General features: G+C 47.0%; 1 protein-coding gene across 5 annotated transcripts in view; it reads left to right on the plus strand.

The window, feature by feature from the left end:
- Ttn (titin) overlaps window positions 1-23,796 on the plus strand; it is a 262,706-nt gene that overhangs the window by 206,788 nt on the left and 32,122 nt on the right. For all 5 annotated transcript variants that reach the window (XM_060390411.1, XM_060390412.1, XM_060390413.1 and 2 more), the window contains 13 exons: window positions 26-322; window positions 407-709; window positions 804-1,109; window positions 2,094-2,381; window positions 2,569-2,859; window positions 2,947-3,234; window positions 3,419-4,006; window positions 4,100-4,204; window positions 4,582-4,779; window positions 4,868-5,164; window positions 5,254-5,841; window positions 5,944-6,246; window positions 6,362-23,467. In XM_060390411.1, the coding sequence (XP_060246394.1) occupies window positions 26-322; window positions 407-709; window positions 804-1,109; window positions 2,094-2,381; window positions 2,569-2,859; window positions 2,947-3,234; window positions 3,419-4,006; window positions 4,100-4,204; window positions 4,582-4,779; window positions 4,868-5,164; window positions 5,254-5,841; window positions 5,944-6,246; window positions 6,362-23,467 (20,958 nt within the window). The remainder of the gene's footprint in view (window positions 1-25; window positions 323-406; window positions 710-803; window positions 1,110-2,093; window positions 2,382-2,568; window positions 2,860-2,946; window positions 3,235-3,418; window positions 4,007-4,099; window positions 4,205-4,581; window positions 4,780-4,867; window positions 5,165-5,253; window positions 5,842-5,943; window positions 6,247-6,361; window positions 23,468-23,796) is intronic.

The raw sequence follows: 23,796 nt of genomic DNA on the forward strand, positions 1-23,796 counted from the left end.
TCACTTGTCTTCTCCATTCTTTCAGATAAACCAGGTCCTCCGGCCTCTGTCAAAATCAACAAGATGTACGCAGACCGGGCAATGCTGTCTTGGGAGCCTCCCCTCGAGGACGGAGGCTCAGAAATCACCAACTACATCATCGACAAGCGTGAAACAAGCAGGCCCAACTGGGCTCAGGTGTCTGCTACTGTGCCCATCACCAGCTGCACCGTGGAGAAACTCATAGAGGGCCACGAATACCAGTTCCGTATATGTGCTGAAAATAAATACGGAGTGGGCGATCCCATCTTCACTGAGCCAGCAATTGCTAAAAACCCATATGGTAAGGACACCGTCCAGCTTTTTTGCCCTTTACTGTCTACCCTCTTCTGGCTTAGGAAATCAACTTACTGTTCCATCTTTCCAGACCCACCCGGACGCCCTGACCCTCCAGTCATTAGCAACGTCACAAAAGATCACATGACAGTCAGCTGGAAAGCCCCAGCTGATGATGGCGGCTCACCTATCACTGGATACTTGGTTGAAAAGCGGGAAACTCAGGCAGTTAACTGGACGAAAGTCAACAGAAAGCCTGTCATAGAAAGAACGTTAAAAGCAACGGGTCTCCAGGAAGGCACTGAGTATGAATTCCGAGTTACTGCTATAAATAAAGCTGGACCTGGCAAGCCCAGTGATGCATCCAAAGCTGTGTACGCTCAGGACCCGCTGTGTAAGTGCACTTGAGGAGACCGCCACACTCTATCAGCATTAAACAGGCAGAAAGGAAGTTGTCACTCACCCTCTGTGTTGTCATTCGTCCTCAGATCCTCCTGGTCCACCAGCTTTCCCAAAAGTATACGACACCACCCGCAGCTCTGTGAGTCTGTCCTGGGGCAAGCCAGCCTATGATGGTGGTAGCCCCATCATCGGTTACCTCGTGGAAGTAAAGCGAGCGGACTCTGACCACTGGGTGCGGTGCAATTTACCAGAGAAGCTCCAGAAAACCCGCTTTGAGGTGACTGGCCTGATGGAAAATACGGAGTATCAGTTCCGTGTCTATGCTGTTAACAAGATCGGGTACAGCGACCCAAGTGACGTGCCCGATAAACACTGTCCCAAGGACATCCTAAGTAAGTACTACCAAGGAAACAGATGAGACCACCTGTCCATCCTATTCCAAGAATTCCAGTCACCTCTTAAGCCCCCCTATCTACAAGCTCCAGCAGTACAGCTAAGGGGGGGCGCGGCACGTCACATTTCTCAGGCATGCAATGGAGTGACGGTGAGAGGTGGTTTTCAGAGGAACATGGAATTATTTTGTTGTAAGACTGAAGAGGTTTTGTTGGGTTTTTTAAAGTCATGACCTATTTATTATCCCTCAGCTTTTTATTTACTCATCCAGCGAACCCATTCGTAAGTGTGCAACTAGAAGGCTCTCCTAAGTTCCCTTCCTCTTGGTGCTTCGGTCTATTTCACCTCTACAACTCCTTCCTACCTTTAAAAACTTTCTTAGCAGTCCATTTTATCTACTCTTAATTTTTCTTCCTACAAAGAAATAACAAAGGGAGTAGAGTATATGCAAGATGCTGTCAGTGAGTCTAAGAAAAGAAACATCACAGCTGGAAGAAGCAGTCTTTCAACATGGGTAGAGGCTTAGATGGGTAGAATCTGTGTGAAGAGGAACACAGGTCATCTGAAGATCACTTGGTGGGGTTAAAAGTGCATTGGAAAATGGAAATACCTTGGGGGCTAGAGAGATATCTCAGTGGTTAGTGTTCATCCAGAGGACCCGAGTTAGAGTCCCAACACCCACTTACAACTACTTGTAACCTCACTTCCAGGAGACCCAGTCCATTTCTGGCTTCCATGGACTCTGCACTCACCTGTGCAGACACTCACAGAAACACATATTTTAAAATAAAAATAAAATACTTTAAAGAAAAATAAAAATATCAAGAGTATTGAATTATTAAAATTGTTTAAAAAAACAAGAAATCAGTTTTACAAAGGAAATGCATTTTAGGAATGATAAGAATGGTCTTTAGAAACACATGTGATGCTTAAATTTTTACGACTTTCACTTTCTTCACCCTCCTCTCCCCCAAACTGAATAGTTCCCCCTGAGGGAGAGCTTGATGCTGAATTAAGGAAGACACTTATTTTACGGGCTGGGGTTACCATGAGACTGTACGTGCCCGTCAAAGGACGCCCACCTCCGAAGATTACTTGGTCTAAACCAAATGTCAATCTGAGAGAACGGATTGGACTGGACATAAAGTCAACTGACTTTGACACTTTCTTGCGCTGTGAAAACGTGAACAAATACGATGCAGGAAAGTACGTCTTAACCTTGGAGAACAGCTGTGGGAGAAAGGAGTACACGATTGTAGTGAAAGTACTCGGTAAGCCCACTGAGGAACAGAATCGTGTGCGTTTGGAATCGTAGCCTGTGTGTTTTCTCAGAATCGTGTGCGTTTGGAATCGTAGCCTGTGTGTTTTCTCAGAATCGTGTGCGTTTGGAATCGTAGCCTGTGTGTTTTCTCAGCGTGTTGACGTTCCTGTCTTCTTTAACCTGTACTTGTTATTCAGACACTCCTGGACCACCTGTCAATGTGAAGGTTAAGGAGGTATCCAAGGACTCTGCATACATCACCTGGGATCCACCCGTTATCGACGGTGGAAGCCCCATCATAAACTACGTGGTTGAGAAACGGGACGCGGAGAGGAAGTCGTGGTCGACAGTGACAACTGAGTGTTCAAAAACAAGCTTCAGAGTCTCTAACTTGGAGGAGGGGAAGTCCTACTTCTTCAGGGTGTTCGCTGAAAATGAGTATGGCATCGGTGATCCGGGCGAAACACGGGATGCTGTCAAAGCTTCCGGTAAGCAGTGAACCGTGACCCATCCTGTTGAACTGCAGCCTGTCTTGGTTTTCTGGGGTTTTGGACTCATCATCTCTCCTCTTGTAGAAACCCCTGGACCTGTTGTCGACCTGAAAGCACTGGCTGTCACTAAGTCATCCTGTACCATTGGCTGGAAAAAGCCACGCACTGACGGGGGAAGCCGAATCACTGGCTATGTGGTGGATTTCCTGACAGAAGAAAATAAGTGGCAACGGGTTATGAAATCACTGAGCCTACAATACTCCACAAAAGATCTGAAGGAAGGGAAAGAGTACACCTTTAGAGTGAGCGCTGAAAATGAAAATGGAGAGGGAACCCCAAGTGAAGTCAGTGTGGTGGCCAAGGACGATGTCGGTAAGCAACTCCCTCAGCCTCTCCACCTTCTCCCTCCTGTCATCACAGTGTATGCTGGAGTGCTAACACACTGGCTTGCTGACCAAACATACCTTTTCAAACTAGAGTTGTCTGAGCTGACTGTCTGGTCTGAATAATTTCAATATAAATAATTTGTCTCCACTTTTTTTTTTTTTTTCCATAGTGGCTCCTGATCTTGACTTAAAGGATCTACCTGACTTGTGCTACTTGGCTAAAGAAAATAGCAACTTCCGTCTTAAGATCCCCATAAAGGGCAAGCCAGCACCATCGGTGTCTTGGAAGAAAGGGGAAGACCCTCTAGCAACTGACACAAGAGTCAGTGTCGAGTCAACTGCAGTTAATACAACCCTTGTGGTGTATGACTGCCAAAAATCCGATGCTGGAAAGTACACAATCACACTCAAGAACGTTGCTGGCACCAAGGAAGGAACCCTCTCTATAAAGGTCGTTGGCAAGCCTGGTATCCCCACTGGACCAATCAAGTTTGATGAAGTCACGGCAGAAGCCATGACGCTGAAGTGGGGTCCTCCAAAGGACGATGGGGGGTCTGAGATTACCAACTATGTGCTAGAGAAGAGAGACTCTGTGAATAACAAGTGGGTGACATGCGCCTCGGCTGTCCAGAAAACCACCTTTAGAGTAACGAGGCTCCACGAGGGCGTGGAGTACACCTTCAGGGTCAGCGCGGAAAATAAATATGGCGTAGGAGAAGGCCTCAAGTCAGAGCCAATTGTTGCCAAACATCCATTTGGTAAGTGTGTTGAAGTCAAAAAGGTAAAGTAAAAAAAAAAAAATGGATTTGTGGAGGTTCCTGTTTACAAGTCTCCATCCTCTGCCTTTCCAGATGTGCCAGATGCTCCCCCACCCCCCAATATTGTGGATGTCAGACATGATTCAGTATCTCTAACATGGACTGACCCCAAGAAGACCGGAGGCTCACCAATTACAGGTATCTAATCTACCCTAACTTTGACTTTTATACCAATGTGCCTTACGAATAGTTTATAAAACTATCTGCCTTGCCAGGAATGCTTTTTTCTTTCCATATACACAATTAATCTTTAATTTTATTGAAAAGCCCCCAGTGTAACAGTTCATAAAGTAATGTTTAGAGCTAATATTTACTATTTTTTTTCAAAAGAAAAGGTCATATTTAAGTATATTGCAAAAGAGAAAGTGGCACCATACCTAAAAGAATAAAAGTGTAGACAACAAAGAAAGGTTATCTTCTCAATATATCTGCAAATAAGTGTTGCGTAAAAGTGTATATGTGTTTTAAGCCAGCTGTATCATCTGTATATCTAATATGTTCATGGCCGTTTGTAGGGTATCATATTGAATTCAAGGAAAGAAACAGCCTTCTATGGAAGAGAGCTAACAAGACTCCTATAAGGATGAGAGATTTCAAAGTGACAGGATTAACTGAAGGTCTTGAATATGAGTTCCGAGTTATGGCTATCAATCTCGCAGGAGTGGGCAAGCCAAGCCTGCCGTCAGAGCCGGTTGTGGCACTCGATCCAATCGGTAAGTCATTACTAAAGAAACACCTACGGGGGTTCTACATGAAGCAAGCAGTGGTCGTTTGTTTGATGGATTTTCTTTTCTGTTTTAGATCCTCCTGGGAAACCTGAAGTTATTAGTGTCACAAGGAATTCAGTGACTCTCATCTGGACAGAACCCAAGTATGACGGTGGTCATAAACTGACAGGGTACATCGTGGAGAAGCGGGATCTACCCTCTAAGTCTTGGATGAAAGCCAATCATGTTAACGTTCCGGACTGTGCCTTTACTGTAACTGACCTCGTTGAAGGTGGAAAATATGAATTCAGAATCAGAGCAAAGAATACAGCAGGTGCCATCAGCGCTCCGTCAGAGAGCACAGGAACTATTATATGCAAGGATGAATACGGTATGTGGAGCTCACATTTCTCTCAAATTAAAAGACAGAAAATTAAACCTCCTTCATTTTCTGATGAGTTTTTTTTTTTTCCTTTGCAGAGGCACCGACCATTGTCCTTGATCCCACGATTAAAGATGGGCTAACAGTTAAAGCAGGGGATACCATTGTTTTAAATGCCATTAGCATTCTTGGCAAGCCCCTTCCAAAGTCAAGTTGGTCCAAGGCAGGAAAAGATATCAGACCATCAGACATAGCTCAAATAACCTCAACCCCGACATCCTCCATGTTGACAGTCAAGTATGCCACAAGAAAGGATGCCGGCGAATACACCATCACTGCTACCAATCCTTTTGGCACCAAGGAGGAACATGTGAAGGTATCCGTCCTTGATGTACCTGGCCCACCAGGTCCCATTGAAATCAGTAATGTTTCTGCTGAAAAAGCAACACTGACCTGGACGCCTCCCTTGGAAGATGGAGGATCACCGATTAAGGCCTACGTTCTTGAAAAGAGGGAAACCAGTCGGCTTTTGTGGACAGTGGTTTCTGAAGACATTCAGGCTTGCAGGCATGTAGTGACCAAACTCATCCAAGGAAATGAATACCTCTTCCGAGTGTCTGCGGTTAACCATTATGGCAAAGGAGAACCTGTTCAGTCGGAGCCTGTCAAAATGGTCGACAGATTTGGTATGTAGAGCATGTGGTAGCTGTGGTAGTGGTTACCATGAAAACATTTGCCAGACAGGTGAGTAAATCAGGGAGCTGACCACAAATCTACTCTTTTTGTAGGTCCCCCTGGCCCTCCTGGAAAACCAGAGATCTCAAACGTCACCAAGAACACCGCCACGGTCAGCTGGAAGAGACCGACTGATGATGGAGGCAGTGAGATCACAGGGTACCACATAGAAAGGAGAGAGAAGAAGGGCTTGCGCTGGGTGAGAGCAACAAAAACTCCAGTTTCCGATCTTCGGTGCAAAGTCACTGGACTGCAAGAAGGAAATACGTACGAATTCCGTGTCAGTGCAGAAAACAGAGCAGGGATTGGTCCACCTAGTGACGCCTCAAATCTTGTTCTGATGAAAGATGCAGCATGTTAGTATTTATCTTCTTTCCCAACCCTGCCAGTTTGACCTTTCCAACATTTTATATCAAGTACCCCAAAGCAAAACTCTTAATATGTGCTTTTCTCTTTGTTTCTTTTCTTCAGATCCTCCAGGACCACCTTCAAATGCGCATGTCACTGACACTACCAAGAAATCAGCTTCGTTAGCATGGGGCAAGCCTCATTATGACGGCGGGCTTGAAATCACTGGCTACGTGGTAGAGCATCAGAAAGTAGGAGATGATGCCTGGATAAAAGACACAACGGGAACAGCTCTCAGGATCACTCAGTTTGTTGTTCCTGACCTTCAGACTAAAGAAAAGTACAACTTCAGAATTAGTGCCATCAATGATGCAGGTGTTGGGGAGCCAGCGGTGATTCCAAACATCGAGATTGTAGAGAAAGAAATGGCTCCCGATTTCGAGCTGGATGCCGAGCTTCGAAGAACACTTGTGGTTAGGGCAGGACTCAGTATTAGGATTTTTGTACCAATTAAAGGTCGTCCTGCACCTGAAGTGACATGGACCAAAGATAATGTCAACCTGAAGCACCGAGCCAACATCGAAAACACGGAGTCTTTCACCCTTCTCATTATCCCAGAGTGTAACAGGTATGACACGGGTAAGTTCGTGATGACCATTGAAAACCCAGCTGGGAAGAAGAGTGGCTTCGTCAATGTCCGGGTCCTAGACACCCCAGGTCCTGTCCTTAACCTGAGGCCTACAGACATCACCAAGGACAGTGTCACCCTTCACTGGGACCTCCCTCTCATAGATGGGGGCTCACGTATCACAAACTATATTGTGGAGAAACGTGAAGCCACACGGAAGTCATACTCCACTGTCACCACTAAGTGCCACAAGTGTACGTATAAAGTAACTGGCCTGACGGAAGGCTGCGAATACTTCTTCAGAGTGATGGCAGAAAATGAATACGGGGTTGGTGAGCCAACAGAAACTACGGAGCCTGTAAGAGCCTCTGAAGCCCCGTTACCCCCGGACAGCCTTAACATTATGGACATAACCAAGAGCACTGTCAGCCTGGCCTGGCCCAAACCCAGGCATGATGGCGGCAGCAAGATCACTGGCTATGTGATTGAAGCACAGAGGAAAGGATCTGACCAGTGGACCCACATCTCGACCGTGAAAGGGTTAGAATACGTGGTGAAGAACCTTACTGAAGGAGAGGAGTATACCTTCCAGGTGATGGCAGTAAACAGCGCAGGCAGAAGTGCCCCCAGAGAAAGCAGACCTGTCATCGTCAGGGAGCAGACAATGCTTCCAGAGCTGGATCTCCGGGGCATCTATCAGAAGCTGGTCATTGCCAGAGCTGGGGACAACATCAAAGTTGAAATTCCCGTACTTGGTCGGCCCAAGCCTACAGTTACATGGAGAAAAGGAGACCAAGTTCTCAGACAGACACAGAGAGTGAATGTTGAGAACACAGCAGCGTCAACCACCTTAAATATCAGCGAGTGTGTCCGCAGTGACAGTGGCCCCTATCCACTGACGGCAAGGAACACTGTGGGAGAGGTCGGTGAGGTCATAACCGTTCAAGTCCATGATATCCCAGGACCGCCTACAGGACCAATCAAATTTGATGAAGTTTCATCGGACTTTGTAACCTTCTCTTGGGAGCCACCTGAGAATGATGGAGGTGTACCAATAAGCAACTATGTGGTAGAAATGCGTCAGACAGATAGTACCACGTGGGCAGAGTTAGCAACGACTGTTATACGCACTACCTACAAAGCCACTCGCCTGACTACGGGGGTGGAGTATCAGTTCCGCGTAAGAGCTCAAAACAGATATGGAGTTGGTCCCGGTATCACATCTGCATCTATAGTTGCTAACTATCCATTTAAGGTGCCTGGGCCTCCTGGCACCCCTCAGGTTACTGCAGTCACCAAAGACTCAATGACAATTAGCTGGCACGAGCCACTTTCTGATGGTGGAAGCCCCATTTTAGGATACCACATTGAAAGGAAAGAACGAAATGGCATTCTCTGGCAGACGGTGAGCAAAGCACTAGTCCCGGGCAACATTTTCAAATCGACTGGACTTACCGATGGCATTGCTTATGAATTCCGAGTGATTGCAGAAAACATGGCCGGCAAGAGCAAGCCAAGCAAGCCATCCGAACCGACGTTTGCTCTGGATCCCATTGACCCACCTGGGAAACCAGTACCTCTAAACATCACGAGACACACAGTGACTCTGAAGTGGGCTAAGCCCGAGTATACTGGCGGCTTTAAAATTACTAGTTATGTGGTTGAAAAGAGGGACCTTCCCAATGGACGATGGCTGAAGGCCAACTTCAGCAACATTTTAGAGAACGAATTTACAGTCAGTGGCCTGACTGAAGATGCCGCGTATGAGTTCCGTGTGATTGCCAAAAATGCTGCTGGTGCCATTAGTCCACCATCTGAGCCATCAGATGCCATCACATGCAGGGACGATCTTGAAGCACCAAGAATAATGGTGGATGTGAAATTCAAGGATACCATCACGTTGAAAGCTGGGGAAGCGTTCAAGCTGGAAGCTGACGTTTCAGGCCGCCCACCGCCAACAATGGAATGGACTAAAGACTCAAAGGAGCTTGAAGGCACAGGGAAATTAGAAATAAAAATTGCAGACTTCTCTACTCATCTGATAAACAAGGATTCTTCAAGAACGGACAGTGGGGCTTACATCCTGACAGCAACTAATCCTGGTGGCTTTGCCAAACACATTTTCAACGTCAAAGTTCTTGATAGACCAGGCCCACCTGAAGGACCTTTAGCTGTGTCTGATGTGACATCAGAGAAGTGTGTGCTGTCATGGTTACCTCCACTGGATGATGGGGGTGCCAAAATTGATCACTACATAGTACAGAAACGGGAAACTAGCAGGTTGGCATGGACAAACGTTGCCACCGAAGTCCAGGTAACAAAGCTGAAGGTCACGAAGCTCCTGAAAGGCAATGAATACATATTCCGTGTCATGGCTGTAAATAAATACGGGGTTGGAGAGCCACTAGAGTCAGAGCCTGTGCTTGCTGTGGATCCCTATGGACCACCGGATCCACCCAAGAACCCTGAAGTTACAACCATCACCAAAGACTCCATGGTTGTCTGCTGGGGACACCCTGACTCTGATGGAGGAAGTGAGATCATCAATTACATTGTGGAGCGCCGTGATAAAGCTGGCCAACGCTGGGTGAAATGTAACAAAAAGACTCTGACTGACTTAAGATACAAAGTGTCTGGCCTGACAGAAGGACATGAATACGAGTTCAGAATTATGGCAGAAAACGCAGCTGGAATGAGTGCGCCCAGTGCCACCAGCCCGTTTTATAAAGCTTGCGACACTGTGTTTAAACCTGGCCCACCGGGTAACCCACGCGTCCTTGACACAAGTAGGTCCTCCATTTCGATTGCATGGAATAAACCTATCTATGATGGAGGTTCGGAAATCACTGGTTACATGGTTGAGATTGCCCTGCCTGAAGAAGATGAGTGGCAGGTTGTCACTCCACCAGCTGGGCTCAAGGCAACATCCTATACCATCACCAACCTCATCGAGAACCAGGAATATAAAATCCGCATCTACGCCATGAATTCTGAAGGGCTTGGGGAACCTGCCCTTGTACCTGGCACTCCCAAGGCAGAAGAAAGAATGCTGCCTCCAGAGATTGAACTGGATGCGGACTTACGCAAAGTCGTTATTATAAGAGCCTGCTGCACCCTGAGACTCTTTGTTCCCATCAAAGGAAGACCAGCACCTGAGGTCAAGTGGACCCGAGAGCACGGAGAATCTCTGGATAAGGCCAGCATTGAATCCACAAGTTCTTACACCCTGCTTATCGTTGGAAATGTTAACAGATTCGACAGCGGCAAATACATTCTAACTGTAGAAAACAGCTCAGGCAGCAAGTCCGCATTTGTCAATGTTAGAGTGCTGGATACACCAGGCCCTCCACAAAATCTCAAGATAAAGGAGGTCACGAAGACATCTGTCACGTTGACGTGGGAGCCTCCTCTCCTTGACGGTGGCTCAAAAATAAAGAACTACATTGTTGAAAAGCGAGAGTCGACAAGAAAGGCTTATTCAACAGTGGCAACAAACTGCCATAAGACTTCCTGGAAGGTAGACCAGCTTCAAGAAGGCTGTAGTTACTACTTCCGGGTTCTTGCTGAAAATGAGTATGGCATCGGACTGCCTGCTGAAACAGCAGAGTCTGTAAAAGCATCAGAACGACCTCTTCCGCCGGGGAAAATCACTTTGATGGACGTCACAAGAAACAGTGTGTCTCTGTCTTGGGAGAAGCCAGAACATGATGGAGGCAGCCGCATTCTAGGCTACATTGTAGAGATGCAGAGCAAAGGCAGCGACAAATGGGCCACATGTGCCACAGTGAAAGTCACAGAAGCTACCATCACTGGCTTGATCCAGGGTGAGGAATATTCTTTCCGTGTTTCAGCTCAGAACGAAAAGGGCATCAGTGACCCCAGACAACTGAGTGTGCCAGTAATTGCTAAAGACCTGGTGATTCCACCAGCCTTCAAACTCCTCTTTAACACATTCACCGTGCTGGCAGGTGAGGACCTGAAAATTGATGTACCGTTCATCGGACGCCCTACACCAGCTGTCACCTGGCATAAAGATGATGTGCCGCTGAAGCAAACAACTAGAGTAAACGCAGAGAGCACAGAGAACAATTCCTTGCTGACCATCAAGGAGGCCTGCCGAGAAGATGTTGGGCATTACACAGTTAAACTGACCAACTCAGCAGGCGAAGCTACCGAAACCCTTAATGTTATTGTTCTTGACAAACCAGGACCTCCAACTGGACCAGTTAAAATAGATGAGGTGACAGCCGACAGTGTTACTCTCTCCTGGGAACCACCAAAATATGACGGAGGAAGCTCCATCAATAACTACATCGTAGAGAAACGGGACACGTCCACCACCACCTGGCAGATTGTGTCAGCTACGGTTGCAAGGACAACCATAAAGGCCTGCAGGCTAAAGACTGGCTGTGAATATCAGTTCAGAATCGCTGCCGAAAATAGATACGGGAAGAGCACCTACCTCAATTCAGAGCCTGTTATTGCCCAGTACCCATTCAAAGTGCCAGGTCCGCCTGGCACACCTTTTGTCACACTTGCCTCCAAAGACAGCATGGAAGTACAGTGGCATGAGCCAGTCAGTGATGGTGGGAGCAGAGTCGTTGGCTATCATCTAGAGCGCAAGGAAAGAAACAGCATCCTCTGGGTCAAGCTAAATAAAACACCTATCCCTCAAACCAAGTTCAAGACAACTGGCCTTGAAGAAGGCATTGAATATGAATTCCGAGTGTCTGCAGAGAACATTGTAGGCATCGGCAAGCCAAGCAAACCATCAGAATGTTACGTAGCTCGTGACCCGTGCGATCCACCAGGTCGGCCAGAGGCAATTGTTGTCACAAGGAACTCTGTGACTCTTCAGTGGAAGAAACCCACCTACGATGGTGGAAGCAAGATCACTGGTTATGTTGTCGAGAAGAAAGAATTGCCTGATGGCCGCTGGATGAAAGCCAGTTTTACAAATATCATTGACACCCAGTTTGAGGTATCTGGCCTAATTGAAGATCACAGGTATGAGTTCCGGGTTATAGCTCGAAATGCTGCAGGAGTGTTCAGCGAGCCCTCAGAAAGCACTGGGGCAATAACAGCGAGGGATGAGGTGGAGCCACCGAAGATAAGCATGGACCCCAAATACAAAGACACGGTTGTGATCCATGCCGGTGAGTCATTCAGGGTCGATGCGGATATATATGGCAAACCAATACCAACCACTCAGTGGGTAAAAGGTGACCAGGAGCTTTCAAGCACAGCTCGGCTAGAAATAAAGAGCACTGACTTTGCCACCAGTCTCAGTGTCAAAGATGCAGTACGTGTCGACAGTGGCAGTTACATCCTGAAGGCCAAAAACGTTGCAGGGGAGAGATCAGTTACCATCAACGTCAAAGTTCTTGATAGGCCAGGGCCACCTGAGGGACCTGTCGCTATATCAGGGGTTACAGCAGAAAAATGTACACTAGCTTGGAAACCCCCACTTCAGGATGGTGGGAGCGATATCACAAATTATATTGTGGAAAGACGAGAAACCAGCCGCTTAGTCTGGACTCTGGTTGATGCCAATGTGCAAACTCTCAGCTGCAAAGTTATGAAGCTTCTTGAAGGCAATGAATATATTTTCCGTATAATGGCTGTGAACAAGTACGGTGTTGGTGAACCTCTTGAATCTGAGCCATTAATTGCCAAGAATCCATTTGTAGTCCCAGATGCACCCAAAGCTCCAGAAATTACAGCTGTGACCAAAGACTCGATGATTGTAGTGTGGGAAAGGCCAGCATCTGATGGTGGCAGTGAGATTCTAGGATACGTTCTGGAGAAACGAGACAAAGAAGGCATCAGATGGACAAGATGCCACAAGCGTCTAATTGGAGAGCTGCGCCTGAGAGTAACTGGACTCCTAGAAAATCACAATTATGAATTCAGAGTCTCGGCTGAAAACGCTGCTGGGCTCAGTGAACCAAGCCCCCCTTCTGCCTACCAAAAGGCTTGTGACCCCATTTACAAACCAGGCCCTCCAAACAACCCCAAAGTCATGGATGTTACCAGATCTTCAGTGTTCCTTTCTTGGAGCAAGCCTATCTATGATGGTGGCTGTGAAATCCAAGGATACATTGTAGAAAAATGTGACGTGAGTGTTGGTGAATGGACAATGTGTACGCCACCAACTGGAATCAACAAGACGAACCTAGAAGTGGAGAAGCTGTTGGAGAAGCACGAATACAACTTCCGGGTCTGCGCCATTAACAAAGCTGGAGTTGGCGAGCATGCTGACGTCCCTGGACCTGTAAAGGTTGAAGAAAAACTTGAAGCCCCAGATGTGGATCTTGACCTTGAACTAAGGAAGGTTATTAATATCAGAGCAGGTGGTTCCTTACGGTTGTTTGTTCCTATCAAAGGTCGTCCTACACCGGAAGTTAAGTGGGGGAAGGCAGATGGTGAAATCCGAGACGCAGCTATTATTGATGTCACTAGCAGCTTCACGTCTCTTGTTCTTGACAATGTCAATCGATACGATAGTGGGAAATACACCCTCACCTTAGAAAACAGCAGCGGAACAAAATCTGCCTTTGTGACAGTGAGGGTCCTCGACACGCCAAGCCCACCTGTTAACCTGAAGGCCACAGAAATCACCAAAGACTCAGTATCAATTACATGGGAACCTCCTCTGTTGGATGGAGGATCAAAAATTAAAAATTATATTGTTGAGAAACGAGAAGCCACAAGAAAATCATACGCTGCAGTTGTAACAAACTGCCATAAGAATTCTTGGAAAATTGACCAGCTTCAAGAAGGCTGCAGTTACTACTTCAGGGTTACGGCTGAGAATGAATATGGTATTGGCCTTCCAGCCCGCACAGCAGATCCAATCAAAGTGGCGGAAGTCCCACAACCTCCAGGGAAAATAACTGTGGATGATGTCACCAGAAACAGTGTCTCTCTGAGTTGGACAAAGCCTGAACATGATGGTGGCAGTAAAGTCATTCAGTATATTGTAGAAATGCAAGCTAAAAACACTGACAGGTGGTCAGAGTGTGCTAGGGTGAAGTCTCTTGAAGCTGTTATTACCAACCTAACTCAGGGAGAAGAATATCTCTTTAGAGTTATTGCTGTAAATGAAAAAGGAAGAAGTGACCCCAGATCCCTTGCAGTTCCAATTATTGCCAAAGATCTGGTCATCGAGCCAGACGTAAGACCATCATTCAGCAGTTATAGTATACAGGTTGGCCAAGATTTGAAAATAGAAGTGCCAATTTCTGGACGTCCTAAACCAACCATTTCCTGGACCAAAGATGGGGTGCCACTGAAACAGACCACAAGAGTCAATGTTACTGACTCCCTTGACCTCACCACACTCAGTATTAAAGAAGCTCATAAGGACGATGGTGGACAGTATGGAATCACAGTTGCCAATGTTGTTGGTCAGAAAACAGCAGCCATTGAAATCATAACTCTGGATAAACCTGATCCTCCAAAGGGGCCTGTCAAATTTGACGAAGTCAGTGCTGAGAGTATTACATTATCCTGGAACCCTCCCTTATATACAGGGGGCTGCCAAATTACCAATTACATTGTTCAGAAAAGAGATACAACCACAACAGTATGGGATGTCGTCTCTGCTACTGTTGCCAGAACTACACTCAAAGTAACCAAACTGAAAACAGGTACAGAGTACCAATTCAGAATATTTGCTGAAAACCGATATGGACAAAGCTTTGCTTTGGAGTCTGAACCAATTGTAGCTCAATATCCCTACAAAGAACCAGGCCCTCCAGGAACGCCATTTGCCACAGCCATCTCCAAAGACTCTATGGTTGTGCAATGGCATGAACCAATCAACAATGGTGGGAGCCCAGTCATAGGTTACCACCTTGAGAGAAAGGAAAGGAATAGCATTCTGTGGACGAAAGTCAACAAAACCATTATTCACGACACCCAGTTTAAAGCACTGAACCTCGAAGAAGGCATTGAGTATGAATTTAGAGTTTATGCCGAAAACATTGTTGGTGTAGGCAAGGCGAGCAAGAATTCTGAATGCTACGTAGCCAGAGACCCCTGTGACCCGCCAGGAACGCCAGAAGCAGTAATAGTTAAAAGAAATGAAATCACTTTACAGTGGACCAAACCTGTGTATGATGGTGGCAGTATGATCACAGGGTACATCGTGGAGAAACGGGATTTACCCGAGGGTCGCTGGATGAAAGCCAGCTTCACCAACGTCATTGAAACCCAGTTCACCGTGTCGGGTCTCACTGAGGATCAAAGATACGAATTCAGAGTCATTGCAAAGAATGCAGCTGGTGCAATAAGCAAGCCCTCTGACAGTACTGGACCAGTAACTGCCAAGGATGAGGTTGAACTCCCACGAATTTCAATGGATCCAAAATTCAGAGACACAATAGTGGTAAATGCTGGAGAAACATTCAGACTTGAGGCTGATGTCCACGGAAAGCCCCTACCCACCATTGAGTGGTTACGAGGAGATAAGGAGATTGAAGAATCGGCTAGATGTGAGATAAAGAACACAGATTTCAAAGCTTTACTTATTGTAAAAGATGCCATTCGAATTGACGGTGGACAGTATATTTTGCGAGCCTCTAATGTGGCCGGTTCTAAGTCATTCCCAGTGAACGTGAAAGTACTAGACAGACCAGGGCCTCCAGAAGGGCCAGTTCAGGTCACTGGAGTCACGTCTGAAAAATGCACTTTGGCGTGGTCTCCACCACTTCAAGATGGTGGCAGTGACATTTCTCACTATGTTGTTGAAAAGCGGGAAACTAGTCGACTCGCATGGACTGTGGTTGCTTCAGAAGTTGTGACGAATTCTCTGAAAGTTACCAAGCTCTTAGAAGGGAATGAATATATCTTCCGAATAATGGCTGTCAACAAGTACGGTGTTGGAGAACCTTTGGAATCTGCACCAGTACTCATGAAGAATCCTTTTGTGCTTCCTGGACCACCAAAGAGCTTGGAAGTCACAAACATTGCCAAAGACTCCATGACAGTGTGCTGGAATCGGCCAGACAGTGATGGTGGGAGTGAGATCATTGGTTACATTGTGGAGAAGAGAGACAGAAGTGGCATTCGGTGGATAAAGTGCAACAAGCGCCGCATTACAGATTTGCGGCTCAGGGTCACGGGGCTAACAGAAGAGCACGAATACGAATTCAGAGTCTCTGCAGAAAATGCTGCTGGAGTTGGAGAACCGAGTCCAGCCACCATTTACTACAAGGCTTGTGATCCTGTGTTCAAACCTGGCCCACCCACCAATGCACACATTGTAGACACCACTAAAAATTCAATTACACTTGCCTGGAGCAAGCCCATCTACGACGGGGGCAGTGAGATCCTGGGCTACGTCGTAGAAATCTGTCGAGCAGATGAAGAGGAATGGCAAATAGTTACTCCACAGACTGGCCTGAGAGTCACTCGATTTGAAATCTCCAAACTCACTGAACACCAAGAATATAAAATACGAGTCTGTGCCCTCAACAAAGTTGGTTTAGGTGAGGCCGCAGCAGTTCCTGGTACCGTGAAACCAGAAGATAAACTTGAGGCACCTGAACTTGACCTTGACTCTGAGCTGAGGAAAGGAATTGTTGTGAGAGCTGGTGGATCTGCCAGAATCCATATTCCATTCAAAGGTCGTCCAACACCTGAGATCACCTGGTCAAAAGAGGAAGGTGAATTCACAGATAAGGTCCAAATTGAGAAGGGAGTGAACTTCACCCAACTCTCAATAGATAACTGTGACAGGAATGATGCTGGGAAATACATTCTCAAGTTGGAGAACAGCAGCGGGTCGAAGTCAGCTTTTGTAACTGTGAAAGTACTTGACACGCCAGGACCCCCGCAGAATTTGGCTGTCAAGGAAGTGAGAAAAGACTCTGTTCTTCTGGTATGGGAACCGCCTATCATTGACGGTGGGGCAAAGGTCAAGAACTATGTCATTGACAAGCGGGAGTCAACCAGAAAAGCATATGCTAATGTGAGTAGCAAGTGCAGTAAAACAAGCTTTAAAGTTGAGAATCTGACTGAGGGAGCCATCTATTACTTTAGAGTCATGGCTGAGAATGAATTTGGAGTTGGTGTTCCCGTGGAAACCTCCGATGCCGTGAAAGCTTCTGAACCTCCTTCCCCACCAGGAAAGGTAGCACTCACCGACGTGTCCCAAACCAGCGCATCACTTATGTGGGAGAAACCTGAACACGATGGTGGGAGCAGAATCCTGGGGTATGTTGTTGAGATGCAGCCCAAAGGAACAGAAAAATGGAGTGTAGTGGCTGAATCCAAAGTCTGTAATGCAGTTGTTACTGGCCTGAGCTCCGGACAAGAATATCAGTTCCGTGTCAAAGCTTACAATGAGAAAGGAAAAAGTGACCCGAGAGTGCTCGGTGTTCCTGTCATAGCCAAAGATTTGACTATCCAGCCTAGTTTTAAGCTGCCATTTAACACGTACAGTGTCCAAGCAGGAGAGGATCTGAAAATAGAAATCCCAGTCATAGGCCGACCAAGACCTAAAATTTCTTGGGTCAAAGATGGTGAGCCTCTTAAACAGACCACAAGAGTAAATGTTGAAGAAACAGCTACTTCGACTATTTTACACATTAAAGAAAGCAGCAAAGATGACTTTGGAAAATACAGTGTCACAGCAACGAACAGTGCAGGCACCGCAACAGAAAACCTCAGCATTATTGTTTTAGAAAAGCCTGGCCCTCCGGTTGGACCAGTGAAGTTTGATGAAGTGAGTGCAGACTTTGTGGTCATCTCTTGGGAACCTCCAGCCTATACTGGAGGATGTCAAATAAGCAACTACATCGTAGAGAAGCGAGATACCACGACCACCAACTGGCAGATGGTATCAGCGACAGTTGCCAGAACCACCATTAAAATAAGCAAACTGAAAACCGGCACTGAATACCAGTTTAGGATTTTTGCTGAGAACAGGTATGGAAAAAGTGCTCCCTTGGATTCTAAACCCGTTCTTGTACAGTATCCATTTAAAGAACCTGGACCGCCTGGAACCCCATTTGTGACATCTGTCTCAAAAGACCAAATGCTGGTGCAGTGGCATGAGCCAGTTAGTGATGGCGGCAGCAAAGTTACTGGCTACCATCTTGAGCAGAAGGAAAAGAATAGCATCCTGTGGGTCAAGTTGAATAAGACCCCCATCCAGGACACCAAATTCAAAACAGTGGGGCTTGATGAAGGACTTGAATACGAGTTCAGGGTTTCCGCTGAGAACATTGTGGGCATCGGCAAGCCTAGCAAAGTGTCAGAGTGCTACGTAGCACGCGACCCATGTGATCCACCTGGCCGCCCCGAAGCCATCGTCATTACAAGGAACAGTGTCACACTGAAATGGAAGAAACCTGCTTATGATGGTGGCAGCAAGATCACAGGTTATATCGTAGAAAAGAAGGATCTACCAGAAGGCCGGTGGATGAAAGCCAGCTTCACCAATGTTGTGGAGACTGAGTTTACAGTTTCCGGGCTTGTAGAAGACCAAAGATATGAATTTAGAGTAATTGCGAGAAACGCAGCTGGCAACTTCAGTGAGCCATCTGAAAGCAGTGGTGCGATCACTGCAAGGGACGAAATTGACGCACCAAATGCCTCACTGGACCCTAAATACAGAGATGTCATCGTTGTTCATGCAGGAGAGACCTTTGTCCTCGAAGCTGATATCCGTGGCAAACCCATACCGGATATTGTTTGGTCAAAAGATGGCAACGAACTCGAGGAAACAGCAGCCAGGATGGAAATTAAATCCACTCTCCAGAAGACGACTCTCATTGTCAAGGACTGCATCCGTACGGATGGAGGCCAGTACACCTTGAAACTCAGCAATGTCGGCGGCACCAAGACTATACCCATCACTGTAAAAGTACTGGATAGGCCAGGGCCTCCCGAAGGACCTCTGAGAGTGACTGGAGTTACAGCTGAGAAGTGTTACCTGGCATGGAACCCACCTTTGCAAGACGGCGGTGCTAGCATTTCACATTACATCATTGAAAAGAGAGAAACAAGCAGACTCTCCTGGACCCAGGTCTCAACTGAAGTGCAGGCCCTTAACTACAAAGTCACAAAGTTACTTCCTGGGAACGAGTACATTTTCCGGGTTATGGCGGTAAATAAATACGGAATCGGAGAACCCCTGGAGTCTGAGCCTGTGATAGCCTGTAATCCTTACAAGCTTCCAGGGCCCCCTTCTACACCTGAGGCCTCAGCAATCACCAAAGACTCGATGGTACTGACGTGGACACGGCCAGTGGACGATGGCGGTGCTGAAATCGAGGGGTATGTTCTTGAAAAGCGAGACAAGGAAGGCATTAGATGGACCAAGTGCAACAAGAAAACGCTAACAGACCTTCGGTTCCGGGTGACCGGCCTCACAGAAGGCCATTCCTATGAATTCAGAGTTGCTGCTGAGAATGCAGCTGGTGTCGGGGAACCCAGCGAGCCATCAGTTTTCTACCGTGCCTGTGACGCCTTGTATCCGCCAGGTCCACCAAGCAACCCCAAAGTGACAGACACTTCCAGATCTTCCGTCTCCCTAGCGTGGAATAAGCCAATTTACGATGGCGGTGCACCTGTGAGGGGCTATGTGATTGAGTTCAAAGAAGCTGCTGCTGACGAGTGGACGACCTGCACCCCACCGTCGGGATTACAAGGTAAACAGTTCACCGTGACCCAGCTTAAAGAGAACACTGAGTACAACTTCCGCATCTGCGCTTTCAATACGGAAGGTGTCGGGGAACCTGCAACCATACCTGGCTCTGTCGTGGCTCAGGAGAGGATGGAAGCACCAGAAATAGAACTCGATGCAGATCTCAGAAAGGTGGTGACTCTGCGAGCAAGCGCCACCTTGCGCCTGTTTGTCACGATCAAAGGCCGGCCAGAACCTGAAGTTAAGTGGGAGAAGGCCGAAGGCGTTCTCACAGAGAGGGCCCAGATTGAGGTGACCAGTTCCTACACAATGCTGGTGATTGACAACGTGACCAGGTTTGACAGCGGTAGATACAACCTCACCCTGGAGAACAACAGTGGCTCCAAAACGGCTTTTGTCAACGTCAGGGTTCTTGACTCGCCCAGTGCCCCTGTGAACCTAACTGTCAGAGAAGTGAAGAAAGACTCAGTGACACTGGCCTGGGAGCCACCACTTATTGATGGCGGCGCAAAGATTACAAATTACATCGTTGAAAAACGAGAGACGACAAGGAAAGCTTACGCTACCATTACAAACAACTGCACCAAGAGTGCTTTCAAAATCGAAAACCTACAAGAAGGGTGCTCTTACTACTTCCGAGTCCTGGCCGCCAACGAATATGGGATTGGTTTGCCGGCTGAAACAGCGGAACCCGTGAAAGTGTCTGAACCACCGCTCCCACCCGGAAGGGTAACCCTTGTGGATGTGACCCGTAGCACGGCTACGCTTAAGTGGGAGAAACCAGAAAGCGATGGTGGCAGCAAGATCACTGGTTATGTGGTGGAAATGCAGACAAAAGGCAGTGAAAAGTGGAGCACGTGCACACAAGTGAAGACCCTGGAGGCAACTGTATCTGGGCTCACTGCAGGAGAAGAGTATGTCTTCAGAGTAGCTGCAGTTAATGAAAAAGGAAGAAGTGATCCAAGACAGCTCGGGGTGCCAGTCATCGCAAAAGACATCGAGATAAAGCCTTCGGTGGAGCTCCCTTTCAGTACTTTCAACGTTAAGGCTAATGACCAACTCAAAATTGACATACCATTCAAAGGAAGGCCTCAAGCTACCGTGGCCTGGAAAAAAGACGGACAGGTCCTCAGAGAGACAACCAGAGTCAACGTGTCTTCCTCCAAGACTGTAACGACACTGTCTATTAAAGAAGCTTCCAGGGAGGATGTTGGAACTTATGAACTGTGCGTTTCAAATACTGCTGGATCCATTACAGTTCCCATCACTGTCATTGTCCTTGACAGGCCTGGACCTCCAGGACCTATCCGTATTGATGAAGTGAGCTGTGACAATGTGTCTATTTCTTGGAATCCTCCAGAATACGATGGTGGCTGCCAAATTAGCAACTACATTGTTGAAAAGAGAGAAACCACGTCTACAACATGGCAGGTAGTCTCACAAGCCGTGGCAAGAACATCCATTAAAATAGTCCGCCTGGTAACAGGAAGTGAGTATCAGTTCCGCGTTTGCGCAGAGAATCGATATGGAAAGAGTTCCTACAGTGAGTCCTCGGCTGTTGTTGCCGAGTATCCATTCAGCCCCCCAGGGCCTCCTGGTACTCCTAAAGTTGTGCATGCCACAAAGTCTACGATGGTTGTAAGCTGGCAGATACCAGTTAATGATGGAGGAAGCCAAGTACTCGGCTATCACCTCGAATACAAAGAAAGAAGCAGCATTCTCTGGTCGAAGGCAAACAAAGTCCTCATCGCAGACACACAGATGAAGGTGTCCGGTCTGGATGAAGGGCTCATGTATGAGTACCGTGTATACGCGGAGAATATTGCTGGAATTGGTAAATGCAGCAAGGCATGCGAGCCAGTCGCCGCAAGAGACCCTTGTGACCCTCCCGGACAACCTGAAGTCACCAACATCACCAGAAAATCAGTGTCCCTGAAGTGGTCTAAACCACGTTATGACGGTGGAGCTAAGATCACCGGGTACACTGTTGAACGCAGGGAGCTACCCGACGGCAGGTGGCTGAAGTGCAACTTCACGAACGTGCAGGAAACGTACTTTGAAGTAACGGAGCTAACTGAAGACCAGCGTTACGAGTTCCGGGTTTTTGCGAGAAATGCCGCCGACTCTGTCAGTGAGCCATCCGAATCCACTGGTCCCATTACCGTGAAAGATGATGTCGAGGCACCGAGAATTATGATGGATGTCAAATTCCGAGACGTCATTGTTGTCAAAGCTGGAGAAGTCCTCAAGATAAATGCGGACATTGCGGGGAGACCTCTGCCAGTGATTTCCTGGGCCAAAGATGGGGTAGAAATTGAAGAAAGGGCAAAAACAGAAATTGTCTCGACAGATAGTAATACCACGTTAACAGTTAAAGACTGTGTGAGACGAGATTCTGGGCAGTACGTGCTTACACTGAAGAATGTTGCAGGAACTCGGACTATGGCAGTTAACTGTAAAGTACTCGATAAGCCTGGCCCACCAGCAGGCCCACTTGAAATAAACGGCCTCACTGCTGAAAAGTGCTCTCTTTCCTGGGGCCGTCCCCAGGAAGATGGCGGTGCAGACATTGATTATTACATTGTGGAAAAGCGTGAAACGAGCCGCCTCGCGTGGACCATATGTGAAGCAGAGTTGAGGACAACATCTTGTAAAGTGACCAAGCTACTCAAAGGCAATGAATACATCTTTAGAGTAACCGGTGTTAATAAGTATGGTGTCGGGGAGCCCTTGGAGAGTGTGGCCGTGAGGGCACTAGATCCGTTCACCATCCCTAGTCCACCCACATCTTTGGAGATTACATCTGTGACCAAAGATTCCATGACACTTTGCTGGTCAAGACCTGAGACCGATGGCGGCAGTGATATCTCTGGCTACGTAATCGAAAGACGTGAGAAAAACAGCCTACGGTGGATACGTGTGAACAAAAAACCAGTTTATGATCTGAGAGTGAAGTCAACAGGACTCCGGGAAGGATGTGAATATGAGTATCGCGTTTTTGCAGAAAACGCCGCTGGCCTAAGCCTTCCGAGTGAAACTTCTCCCTTAGTTCGGGCAGAAGATCCAGTGTTCTTGCCGTCTCCTCCATCCAAACCCAAAATTGTAGACTCTGGAAAGACAACCATTACCATCAGTTGGGTTAAGCCTTTGTTCGACGGTGGGGCTCCAATAACCGGCTATACTGTAGAATACAAAAAGTCTGATGAAACTGACTGGAGAGCTGCCATTCAGAGCTTCAGAGGCACCGAATACACAATGAGTGGGCTAACGACAGGGGCTGAGTACGTTTTCAGAGTGAGGTCTGTCAATAAGGTTGGGGCCAGTGACCCCAGCGATAGCTCCGACCCACAGGTAGCAAAAGAAAGAGAAGAAGAACCTGTATTTGATGTTGACAGTGAAATGAGGAAGACTTTGATTGTCAAGGCTGGCTCCTCCTTTACCATGACAGTTCCTTTCAGAGGAAGACCAGTACCCAACGTCTCCTGGAGTAAGCCAGACACTGACCTCCGCACCAGAGCATACATCGATTCCACAGATTCTCGGACATTGCTTACGATTGAAAATGCCAACAGAACCGATTCTGGAAAATACACACTGACGATCCAGAATGTTTTGAGTGCTGCCTCCATGACCTTCGTTGTCAAAGTTTTAGATTCCCCGGGTCCTCCATCCAATATCACTGTACGTGAAGTAACAAAGGAGACGGCTGTGCTGTCCTGGGACGTCCCCGAGAACGATGGTGGGGCACCAGTGAAGAATTACCACATAGAAAAGCGCGAGGCCAGCAAGAAGGCATGGGTGTCTGTCACCAACAACTGCAACCGCCTCTCTTACAAAGTGACCAACTTACAAGAAGGAGCTATTTACTACTTCAGAGTCGCTGGAGAAAACGAGTTTGGTGTTGGTGTGCCAGCCGAAACAAAGGAAGGAGTTAAAATAACAGGTACCTATTAAGAACAAAATATATCCACATTTTGCTACAATAATGTGAATCTCTCTAGTTAGTCGTTTTAATCTTAAAAGACTTTTGAGTTCATATCCCCAAACTATTTATGCCATAACGCAAAATGAATCCCTAATAACCGACATAGCTAGGAAGATAACATAAGATACATTAGATTTAAGGCTAATTACATCCAAGTACACATACATTTAGTGTATGTGCAAAAACTATATGAAGCTTCTTCTAAGATGGCTCTTGTCCTCCATTGTATGCCCACAATGAATCTGGGGCAGATTCTGTCATTTTATCATGTTGCTTGAGACTTCATT

Source organism: Meriones unguiculatus, chromosome 8 (genome assembly GCF_030254825.1).
Source record: "Meriones unguiculatus strain TT.TT164.6M chromosome 8, Bangor_MerUng_6.1, whole genome shotgun sequence".
NCBI classification, from domain to species: Eukaryota; Metazoa; Chordata; class Mammalia; order Rodentia; family Muridae; genus Meriones; species Meriones unguiculatus.